We start from the raw sequence: 12078 nt of genomic DNA, 5'->3' as shown, positions 1-12078 counted from the left end.
TTATTTGGTAGTAGCTGTTTAAAGCTGTGTTGAGAAGGATTCGGAAGCTTAGCAGGATCCCCCGCGTGAGGAGGGGCAGTGACTGATGGGGAGGACCATGCCTTTGCCAGTTTAAGGCGATGCCGTTCCCCATGGTCTTCTCGTACCTTTCCCAACGGTATGTCTCTTTCAACTGGTTGTGAAAACGTTTGAGGATAACAAGATCTCTTGTTTTAGACTAGGATTGTTTTTTTTCAGAGCAGCATTTTCAATGCAAAGTGTTTCTTGTCAGGGAAGCATCCACTTTCCAGACTGTAGTATAGACAGAGGACAAGCACTCTTTTGTTCTCAAAAGTTCTGTTTTTAAGTGCTTTGTACCCGCTCATGGGACTGTGTCTGCGCCTTTGCTAGGGGTCCCACAGCTGGAGTGTGTAGTGGAATCAGGTCCAGAAAAAGAATTGCTAAAGAATGCAAGTAAACAGGATGTCAGATGTTATCCTTAGCCTATTTCCCTAAACATAGCTTTTTGGCTGCAAAGTAAAATACCATTCTTCTAAGCTTCTGCTTCCACGCCGGGATGGCTGATGGCAGGCACGGTCTTCATTCGCTGGTCACGTTATCACCGTACAATTCAAGGTGTTCCACGAGGAATGATCCCGAGACACCATCTCTGTGAGACAGGATGTGGACATCCGGCCACTTCTTGGAAGAATTTTCTCGGCCTACCTTCCCCACGAGGCTCAGATCTGTCTGACCTAAGAGCCCGTTAGCATCTTCCTCCTGACAGAAGCCAGATTTTTCACTGGGGCTAGACTATTTATTGACAGTGTTTTCCCAGACTGGCCCGTGAGTGTGTCATTTCCAAGGTCCACTCTGTTTTCCAAGAGCACTTGCTTCCTTCTCTCTCCTCCCTCCCAGCCTCCTCACTTCCTTCCTTTACAGCTTCTTGCACTGTTGGGGTTTTTTTTTGGGTGGGTGGTGGTGTTTGTGTATGTTTCTTCTTCTTCTTCTTAAAAAAAAAAAAAAAACCTAATGAATTTGTTTTGCAGGTTTGGACAAAGAAACCCAGTATTATCCAAGGATTTCTCTTCCTTCTATTTCTGCATCTTTTAAGCGTGATCTCCGTGGCTTTAAGATCCCGTCATTCGAGTGGGTGCCACGGTTATCTAAGAAAAGTTGTCAAGAGGCTTTGCTCTGCAAGCCCCAGAAGAGAACTTAGAAAAACGGAAGGCGGTAGCACATGCAATTACGGATGTGGCTTAGTCCTTGCAGCTGCCCCACGGAGCTGTGCAGAGCATACCGTCCTCAGCGATGAACCCAGAAGAGCGAATCGTGACATGGCTTATATCCTTGGGAGTTTTAGATTCCCCCAAAAAGACCATCTGTGATCCGGAGGAGTTCTTGAAGTCCTCGCTGAAGAATGGGGTAGTGCTGTGCAAATTGATCAACAGACTTAGGCCTGGCTCTCTAGAAAAGGTAAGGGAGATGGGCCGTCTCTTTGCGATTGCTTACCACCAGAGAGCAGTAATAATGTAACCCTTGAGACGTTCTGTTGCCTGGGGACTCGGGACTCTCCCACTTGAATCTCTTCCTGAGAATTTGGCATTCTCTCTTGTTTCTGTAGTTCAGAAAACACAGAAAATGAAAGGTTATCCTCTAGCAGTTGACCCCCAAATATAGTAAAACCATGATGCACTGTTGGTGCCGGGGGACAAGGAGAAAATACCCATATCATTTACTCTGTCAGAGAGAGACATGTTCTACCTCCCCGTGTACCAAGGGCGTATTTTGAACTTGGGGTATATATGAGTCTTTGTAATAATGGGATGATTTATGACAGATATTGATGGTGTTTGTTGACAGTTTGGCTCAAATCAATGTCGATTTTCTTCTCAAAGAAAGAAAATAGCCTTTGAAACAGAGGCAACCAGGAGAAATAATCCCAAGTGTCAGAAAAGATTTGTTTAAACAACAGAAAGCAGATAGTATGTTGAATGCAACATGTGTTCAAAGTGAAATTAACCTCAGTCTCTTTTCGAAAGCCTAAAGTTTTAATGTTGGAAAGCTACGATCGTGAGGATGGGCAATTTCTAAAGTAGGCACTTTAAGTAAGTTTAAAGGTCGGATCCCACAGCTATTTTCTGCAGGTTAACAGGGGACATGACTGTGAGCATAACATGAGTTCTTTTGCCTTCTTGAATCGGTTTGTGTTTTTATTGAGCAAATTGATTTCCTTGTAAGTTTCCATAAACTTGAAAAAAAACAGCATACAGAACTGTAACCAAATGTAGCAAACAGGAGAACAGGATTTTAATAAATTATCATGGGGAGGAGGGAGCAAGGTAACAGATTAAAAGCAAGAACCAAGCTCAAAAAGCAGTCTGGATCCAATTCGCTACCTCCACACCTCAGCAGAAGGCAAAGAAAAGGTTTGTCAGTAGAGATAGATGGTTTGGGACTGGAAGTTTGGTGACATTTGAAACAGACCGACCGTTTAGACTGTTACATCACTTCCTGCAGTGGTTATTTCTCTTCCTGGATTGATAGCAATGTGGCCCCCGTCTTAAAAAGCCTACTTACCTCGTTATAAGAACCTGAGGGCTACGGTGTGCTTGGCATGGGACAACAGTGTCCGAGTGACATGTGACTCTCTTTCTCTAGTACTGCTCAGAGCCCCAAACTGAAGCTGACTGCCTCAACAACATCGGTGACTTCCTGAAGGGATGTGCGACCCTTCAGGTGGAGGTAAGCCCTGGGTTGATTTTGACCATCAAACAGGGGTAGCATCTTATGGAAACCATGGTTAAGACTGGTGGTCTCCAGGGGTGGCTTGCTAGTTTGTCTAGCACTGAAAACTAGTGCCAAAACCAAACCAAACCAAACCAAATCAAAACTCAGAATAGGATATCTTTGAATACAGCATCCGAGCCCTGCAGGCAGGCTTCCGTTGACAGAAGTTGTGTGTGGAACTTCCTGCTGGGGTAACTGGCTGCTCTGCAAGGGGGCGGGGATGGGGGTTTGCTGGAAAGGAGGTGATACTTTTGTCTGAGCGTTGGAGTACTTCTCTGCTCCTCAGTGTGTGTGTGTGTGTGTGTGTGTGTGTGTGTATCACATCTTTATTTGTAGAATACCATGGAAACAATATCAGTATCTAGCAATAGGGGAATAGTCAAATAAGTTATAGTACATTCAAATGATGCTGAACTCTTACACATTCATTTAGAAAAGATGGTAGGTTTTTTCACTTGCAGTCTAGTTGACATATGTTAGTTTCAGATGTACGACATAGTGATTGGACAATTCTTTACATTACACAATGCTCACCACGCTGAATGTAGCTACCATTTGTCACCACATAATATTATTTTTAAAAAAGATTTATTTATTTGGGGGGGGTGGACAGAGAGAGAGAGAGAATCCTGAAGTAGACTCCCTGCTGAGCACAGAGCCTGGTGGGCAGGAGGGGTGGGGGGAGCTTGGCGATGGGTTCGACATGGGGCTTCATGCCAGGACCCTGAGATAATGACCTGAGCTGGAATCAAGAGTTGGCCGCCTAACCGACTGAGCCTCCCAGGCGCCCCTACGAGTTATTGACTATGTTCCCTATGCTGTGCTTGTCATCCCCGGGCCTGCCTTACTTTATAACTGGAAATCTGTGCCTCTTTGTCCCCTTCATCTCTTCTCTCCATCCCCTCAGTCCCCTCCCCTCTGGTAACCACCAGCTTGTTCTCTGTATTTATGAGTCGGTTTCTGCTTTGTTTGATTTTTGGTTTTTAGATTCCACGCATGAGGGAAATCATGTGATAATGGTCTTTCTTGGTCTGACTTATTTCACTTCACATGATACCCTCTGGGTCCATCCATGTTGTCACCAATGGCAAGATTTCCTTCTTTTTGTTGAGTGGGTCAAGTGCATATATTCCACATCTGTGTCCATTCATCTGTTGATGGACCCTTGGCTGGTTTCCATATCTTAGCTGTTGCAAATGATGCTTTAACAAGTGTGTGGGTGTGTATCTTTTTAAATTCGTGTTTTTGTTTTCTTCAGGTATTTGCCTCAGTGTTTTGATCTGTAAGATGGACACATTAATTGCTACCTCATGGGCTTGTTTTACGGATCAAATGAGATACTACATAATAATTTCGAGCTAAGAGCGTGGACCCAAAAAAGATCTATGAGATGATAATGTATGTACAGAACTCAGCAGGGAAACAGGGACATTAAGAAGTGGAAACATGGGGCGCCTGGTTGGCTCAGTGGGTTAAAGCCTCTGCCTTCGGCTCAGATCATGATCTCAGGGTCCTGGGATCGAGCCCCGCATCGGGCTCTCTGCTCTGCGGGGAGCCTGCTTCCTCCTCTCTCTCTGCCTGCCTCTCTGCCTAGTTGTGATCTCTGTCTAACAAATAAATAAAATATTAAAAAAAAAGAAGAAGTGGAAACACGTTGTGGCAGTAGTATTTGCGGGGAAGTGTTCCTAGTGGGTTGATCGTCGACTCCGACCTAAATTGTTTGGGTTCAGAATCTCAGTTCTCTCTCAGCTGTGTGACCTCAGGCATGTTCCTTGACTGTGCCTCGGTCTCCCCACCTATAAAATGGGAATAATAACAGCACCTATCTCGTAGGATCAGTGTAAGATGTCAATGCATTCATGTCCCCAGAAGAGTGCGTGGCCCATAGTAAGCATTTCTCCAAGTGTTAGCTATTATTAGTAGTAGTAATACAAGTCGCTTTGCCCCAGATAAACTTGGCTTGCTTCAGAATTTTTCCTAATGTTAGCTACAGCATCAGGCTATAGTTGTCCCAGAATATTTTATCCAGGTGTCCCTGTTGCCCACTGTGAGCTCTGTGTGTGTGTGTGTGTGTGTGTGTGGCTTTTGAGGTAGGTGTAGCCTGAGACTTTTCTATATATCTTCTAGAATAACGTCTACTATTGAACAGATCATGGTATTTTCCATTTTATTTGACAAATAAAAACATGGTGAGGTCGCCAATGATTTCCGTGCTATGAAGCTGCCGGAAGGTATCCTGAGCTTCTTTGCAGTTCTCTGAGAATACTAGATGGTACAGAAACACCTCCCGGGTCTAGCACTGTGGGAGAACAAGTCGTTTGGCAGAAGTGGATTTTTCTGATAGCTAATGCTTACTCGTTTAAGTACCAGTGCTTAAAATATTTTCACCCACTTTGGAGACAAATCTTTCTGAAAAATGCATGCTAATTTTCATTTCTTGAGTGGAAGGCGCTGGGTGTATTTTTGTCTCTCTTTGATCATTGAGGCTGGCCTGAATATCACAGGGGTATTGGAATAGGGTGGTATCTGGCACTCGGGCAAAGCACATTACTTCTCTAGTTTGGCAGACTGGGCTTGGAGTCTTGGCTCGGTTGTTACTAACTGTGGACTCCAGGCAAAGGTACTTGGCCTCTCTCTGTTTCAGTTTCCTCATCTGTATAATGGAGACATTAACAACATGTACTGCGTAGGATCGTTTTAAGGATCATATGAGATAATACACCCAAGGCATGAGACTGAAAGTGAAGCTGGGGGGACCCCACAGCCAGAAATACACACCACCCAGTCTCAAACTCCCAGGGAGCTGGGAGGTAGACCGAGACACACATAATTACAAAGTTATTTTTTTAAAGATTTTATTTATTTGACACAGAGAAATCACAAGTAGGCAGACAGGCAGGCAGAGACAGAGGAGGAAGCAGGCTTCCCGCTGAGCAGAGCGATGCGGGGCTCGATCCCAGGACCCTGAGATCATGACCCGAACCAAAGGCAGAGGCTTTAACCCACTGAGCCACCCAGGCACGCCTATTACAAAGTTTTATCAATTATTTTTTTCAGTTGACTATATTTGACCTGTGACCTGTAACCTTAAGGTGTACAGCATGTTACATTACTGTATCTATATATTGTAATATGATTGCTGTCATAGATATACTTATCATATCACATAATACTAGTGTGATATTGTTGTCTATATTCAATGTTATGCCAGGCGTTAGACCACTGTGGCTCACTTAGTCCTTAAACAATATCAGTGTTTATCTCCCCATCTCCCCATCCCGTGGTAACTACCATTTTACTGTTTTTTTTTTTCTGAGTTTAACTATAAAAAAATAATTTAAAAGATTTTATTTATTTATTTGACAGAGGGAAAGACACAGAGACAGAGCACAAGCAGGGGGAGTGGGAGAGGGAGAAGCAGTCTTCCTGTAGAGGAGAGATCCCGATGTGGGGCTCAATCCCAGGACCCTGGGATCATGACATGAGCCAAAGGCAGAGTCTTAACAACCGAGCCACCCAGTTGCCCCATGAGTTTGACTTTTTTAAGGTTTTATTTACTTACTTGAGAGAGAAAGAGTGAGAGAGCGTGGTTGAGAGAGAGAGAGAGAGAGCGCGCGCGCGCAAGTCGGGGGAGGGGCAGCGGGAAAGGGAGAGAGAATCTCAAGCAGACTCCCCGCTGAGCACGGATTCCCTAGTTGGGGGTTCGAACTCAAGACCCTGAGGTCATGACGTGAACTGAAATCAAGAGTCAGAGGCTTAACTGACTGAGAACCCAGGGACCCCGAGAACACACTATTACTTAGCTAAAGAAAGAGTTCTGGTTTGAAAGGGTTAGTTGGGAAATGTAGAAAAATGTAGAAACCAGAGCTGGAGCAGCACAGTGATATCTTGAGTACTGGCTGTGGGGCACAGCGGCCCCATTAAAGAACTGCTGCCTTCTGAACCTCTGGGTGGCTGGTGGGTCTCTCCAGGGGACCTCCATCCTTGGGCTCGCAGATGGCTGTAGTGTCCTAGGGCCTCTAGAAGATCACACAGCTAGTAACTGGGAGGTCTGCTGAGACATCTAAGAAACAAAGCCCTCTCTAAAGCACTTTCCCAACGTTGATAGTATCTTTTGAGACATAGAAGTTTTTTTTATTTTTACTATTTTTATTTATTTATTTATTTATTTTTAAAAGATTTTATTTATTTATTTGACAGACAGAAATCACAAGTAGGCAGAGAGACAGGCAATGGGGGTGGGGGGGAGGCAGGCTCCCTGCTGAGCAGAGAGCCAGATGCGGGGCTCGATCCCGGGACCCTGGGATCATGACCTGAGTGAAGGCAGAGGCTTTAACCCACTGAGCCACCCAGGTGCCCCAATTTTTTATTTTTTTTAAAGATTTTATTTATTTATTTGACAGAGAGATCACAAGTAGACAGAGAGGCAGGCAGAGAGAGAGGAAGGGAAGCAGGCTCCCTGCTGAGCAGAGGCGCCGATGCAGGGCTCCATCACAGGACCCTGGGATCATGACTGGAGCCAAAGGAAGAGGCTTTAACCCACTGAGCCACCAGAGGCCCCCCGTAGAAGTTTTTTTTAATGTGATGAAGTCAAATTGATCTATTTTTGCTGTTGTTTGTGTTTGGAGTATCATGTCTAAAAAAACTCCCATTGTCTAATGCTAGGTCATGAAGAGTTATACGTAATGTTTTCCTATAAGAGTGGTAGAGTTTCACCTGAGTTGAATTTTTTTTTTCTTATTTATTTATTTGAAAGAGAGAGAGATCACAAGTAGGCAGAGAGGCAGGTGCAGAGAGAGGAGGAAGCAGGCTCCCTGCTGAGCAGAGAGCCCGATGTGGGGCTCGATCCCAGGACCCTGAGATCATGACCTGAGCCGAAGGCAGAGGCTTAACCCACTGAGCCACCCAGGCACCCCCTGAGTTGAATTTTTTTTTAAGATTTTATTTATTTATTTGACAGACAGAGATTACAAGTATGCAGAGAGGCAGGCAGAGGGAGAGGAGGAAGCAGACTCCCTGCTGAGCAGAGAGCCCAATGTGGGACTCTATCCCAGGACCCTCGGATCATGACCTGAGCCGAAGGCAGAGGCTTTAACCCACTGAGCCACCCGGGTGACCTAAGAGTGTTAGAGTTTCAGCCCTTGTATTTAGGTCTTTGAATCATTTTGAGTTAATTTTTGTATATGGTGTGAGGTAGGAGTCCAAATTCATTCTCTCTTTTTTAAAGATTTTATTTATTTATTTGAGAGAGAGAGCACAAGTGTGAGGAGGGGCAGAGCGGGGAGCAGACTCCCTGCTGAGCTCAGAGCCTGATGTGGGGGTCCATCCTAGGACCCTGAGATCACGACCTGAGCCAAAGTCAGATGCTTAACCAGCTGAGCCACCCAGGCACCTCCCAAATTCATTCTCTTAAATACTATTTTCGAAAAGACTATTCTTTTCTCCACTCAATCAATTAATGTAGCAGTATAATAAGTTTTCAAATCAGAAAACATGAGTCTTCCAAATTTGTTCTTCATTTTCAAAATCATTTTGGCTATTCTGGATCCCTTGTGTGCCCATATGGATTTTAGGATCAGCCTGTCCATTTCCACAAAAACAAAAAAACAAAAAACAAAAAAACCCCACAAAACACTCAGCTGGCATTTTTGATAGGGATTGTGTTCAATCTGTAGATGGCTTTGGGGAATATTGCCATCCTAACAATATTCAGTCTTCTGATCCGTGAACACAGGATGTCTTTCTACTTATTTGCATCTTTTAAAATTTCATTCAACAGTGTTTTGTAGTTTCTAGTGTGTACATCTTACACCTCCTTGGTTCCTTTTGATGCTATTGTAAATGGAATTATTTTCTTAATTTCGAATTTGGATTGTTCAGTGCACGTGTATAAAGATACAATTGATGTTTGCATATTGATCTTGTATCCTTCAACTTTGTTGAACTTAACTCATCAGTTTGAATGGTTTTTTGGATTCCTTGTGGATTTCTTGTACAAGATCATGTCATCTGTGCATAGAGATAGTTTTACTTCTTCTGTCCAATCTAGATGCCTTTTATTTCATTTTCTTGCCTAATTTGCCTGGCTAGAACCTTCAGTTCAATGTTGCATAGAAGTGATTAAAGTAGACATCCTAGTGTTGCTCTTAATCTTATGGGAAAGCTTTCAGTCTTTCACCATTAAGTAGGATGTTAGCTGTGGGTTTTTCATAGATGCCCTTTATCAGATTGAAGGATTCCCTTCTATTCCTGTTGGGTTTTTTTTTTTTTTTTTTTTTTTTTGAGTTCTTTTCTTGTCCTGAGAGGGTGCTGGATTTTGTCAAATGCTTTCTCTGTATCTGTTAAGATGACCGTCGGTTTTCATCCTGTATGATCTTGGTATGTTGTATTACTTTGATTAATTGTCATACGTTAGATCAATCTTGTAATGCTGGGATAAATCCCAGTGGGCCATGGGGTTGTATGTGCACATAGAGATGGATTTGTATACATCTGTGATTATTCTTGAAGCTTTTTTTTTCATAGAAACGGAATTACTGTGTCAAAATTTGATAGATATTCTCAAATCCCCTTCAAAAATGCTCTATGAAGCTCTGCTCCCACCAGGTGAGTAGGAAGTGCCTTCTTCCTGATGTCCCTGGCAGGACTGGATATTATTTATCTTTCATGTTTGCTAAAATGTTGGGTGAAAATGGTATTTTGTTCACTGCTGTAATTTGAGGTTCATGATCCTAGTGAGTTTGGGTATCTTCTGACCCCTTTATAGTCTGCTTACATTTCCTTTTCTGTGAACCAGCTCTATCTTTTTTATGTGTTTCCAGAATGGGGAAGGCAGGAAGGACACTCAGGCCTCAAGAGAAAATCTTCTAGAACATATGGAAAAACCCTCGTGTCTAGGTAGAGTGTCACTAATGTGACCAGGAAGTCCTCTGACAGCACTATTCTAGCAGTGGTAGTTCTGTTTTTTGTTTTTTGTTTTAAGATTTTATTTATTTATTTGACAGAGATCACAAGTAGGCAGAGGGGCAGGCAGAGAGAGAGAGAGGAGGAAGCAGGCTCCCTGCTGAGCAGAGAGCCCGATGCGGGGCTCCATCCCAGGACCCTGGAACCACGACCTGAGCCGAAGGCAGAGCCCCTAAGTCACTGAGCCACCCAGGTGCCCCGGTAGTTTTGTTTTCATTCTGCCTTTGAACTTGGGAGGAGGAGGGACAGATACAGTTCTTCTGATCCGTGGAGAGTGGCCTGGGTGCTACCTCTTTGACTGGTCTGGCTACGGCCCCCATGCTCGGCTCCTTGCTTCACCTCCAGCTGATACTCGTGCTCCGTCCCCGGCCAGTTCCACTGCCAACCCACTACTACCTCCTATTTTGCTCCTGGGCCAAGCCTACTTTTGTAAAAAGAGGTTTTGCTTCTTGAATGTCTATGAGGCTCCATGAATGCTTCTATCTCTTTCTCCCTCTCTCCCTTCCTTTCTTTGCTCTCTCCTTCTCTTTCCAGTGCCAGCTGGTATCAGTATGGCTCTTCTTTGTCCCCACCCCCTCACTGCCTCCTGTCTCCCTGAGTCACTCCATCTGCCTTGTCACTGGGACAGCATGGGTGCCGTCCCCAAAGCGGGGCCTGTGGGACGGACGATCTGCCATTCCCCAGGGGCTGCTCTGCATGAAGGCCGTTCTGGAAGGGAGCAGATCTACTGATGACCAAGAGTCAAGGCTAAATCTCCCCTAGGAGAGCTCCAGCCCCAGGAGAGCAGAGCCATCTTGGAGGAGTGAGGCCTGAGGCCAGGTAACTAACCAGTAGCTGTAATGGGTATCAGCCAGACCCCCCATCGAGGCCAAGTCTGGCACCTGTGTGAAGTCAGAGATGCCCCCACCCCTTCCCTAGGCCTGGGTTGATTCTCTGTGAAAGAGGAGACTAGAGTAGGGATTGGTAGTGTCTAACTGTTGGACACTCTGTTTTTAACTGGCTCAATTCCAGAAGTTTCTGCTGGGCAGAGCTCTGTCTATTTAGCCGCTCAGTTTGTGCTAGTGGGAAGAGTAACGAGGCTATCGGAAGTTTTTTGTTTTTCCGGTTGAGCAAATCTGACACTCTTGATGGAATTTCCCTGAGTTCCAGGGCTCTGGCCATCCTAATCTTTCACCGACTGCGTCATATTTCTGTAAAAACTGGACTTCAAGTAAGGCAGTAAATATTCCACATCTGTCGTGAACCATTTTATGCTCCTAACCGGCCCCTTTGACCTGGGTCCTGTTACCAGAGAGCCCAGGAAGGGCATCCAGGGTAGCTGGGGCAGGGATGGCTGTTGAGGGGGCCGCCGGAGAGCGCTTCCTTTCTCGCCGTCTCGGTGGCGGGGCACAGAGCTGGGGGTTCCAGCTGGCGTCGGGGAGCGGCGGCAGGAAGCGGGCGGCCAGGAAGGGCTAGTCCGCCAGGCCGGGATTCCCTCCCGAGGCCCCGGCAGTGGCCGGCGGCAGGCCAGGCGCCCGCGGCCAGGGGCTCGGCCGGAGTCGGCGGCAGCAGCATGCGCAGTGTGGCCGTCGCCGTTCCACCGCGGCTTCTGCCGCTGCCACTGCTACCCGGGCGGCGGTGGCTCCTCTGCCACTGTCACTTCCAGTTCCTACTTTGGCGATCCAGGTCCGGGTCACCGCTTCCCCGCCGCTGGCCCGGTCCCTCCAGGCCGCCCTCCCTGCCGGGCTCTGGCTCCGGGCCCGGAGGGGCCAGCGCGCGCAGCCCAGCGGGGTCCGCTCCCGCCCTCCCGCCGCCGCTGCCGCCGCCCCGCGCGCCCTGGCCCGGCTCGCTGCCAGCGCACCCGGCGGGCGCGTCTCCCGCAGCCCGCTCGGCGCCGCGCTCCTCCGCCTGCCGAGCCGCACGGCCCTGGAAGCAAGAACTTGAGGGCAAGAATCTGGCTTCCCTGTAGATTAAAAAAAAAAAAAAAAAAAAGGCATAAAGCAAATCCTTTGGCTGGAGAGGTGGCAGGCGCGGCACGGAGTTTGGAGACGGGCGCCCCCTCCTCGCTCGCGTTCGGGAGCAAAGTTGCAGCCGCCCCTCCCCGCCCGGGCGAGCAGAGCCCAGCTCTCCAGTTTCGCTCGGGTGGCGGCCGCGCTCAGGGCAGGGTCCCCTCTCCGGCTCGGTGCACGGTTCCCGCAGCCTTGGCACGGGCTCGCCCGCCCGCTCGCCGGCCCCGTGACTCGCGAGGGCGAGCCGCTTCCAGGAGTCAGCGGCGGCGGGTGCGCGGCACGGCCAGAGCGAGCGAGCGAGCAGCGGGAGGAGCAGCGGGCAGCGGCCGAGCCAGGTGACCTGTCTGGGGGCGACCGG

The 12078-nt window shown here is 47.1% G+C and overlaps 1 protein-coding gene across 6 annotated transcripts in view; it reads left to right on the top strand.

Annotated features, from left to right (window-relative positions):
* The first annotated feature begins 559 nt into the window (after window positions 1–559).
* Window positions 560–12078, top strand: part of ARHGEF6 (Rac/Cdc42 guanine nucleotide exchange factor 6) — an 85235-nt gene continuing 73716 nt past the window's right edge. For 4 of the 6 annotated variants that reach the window (XM_045995144.1, XM_045995145.1, XM_045995142.1 and 1 more), the window contains exons 1-3: window positions 560–825; window positions 1029–1455; window positions 2641–2724. In XM_045995144.1, coding sequence (XP_045851100.1) covers window positions 1291–1455; window positions 2641–2724 — 249 coding nt within the window. In that variant the 5' untranslated portion in view covers window positions 560–825; window positions 1029–1290. Of the gene's footprint in view, window positions 826–999; window positions 1456–2640; window positions 2725–11720; window positions 12056–12078 lie in introns of those variants that run through there. The other 2 variants (XM_045995143.1, XM_045995147.1) reach the window with 2 other exon arrangements.

Source organism: Meles meles, chromosome X, assembly GCF_922984935.1.
Source record: "Meles meles chromosome X, mMelMel3.1 paternal haplotype, whole genome shotgun sequence".
Classification (NCBI taxonomy): Eukaryota; Metazoa; Chordata; class Mammalia; order Carnivora; family Mustelidae; genus Meles; species Meles meles.
This window is presented reverse-complemented; position numbering and strand designations above follow the sequence as displayed.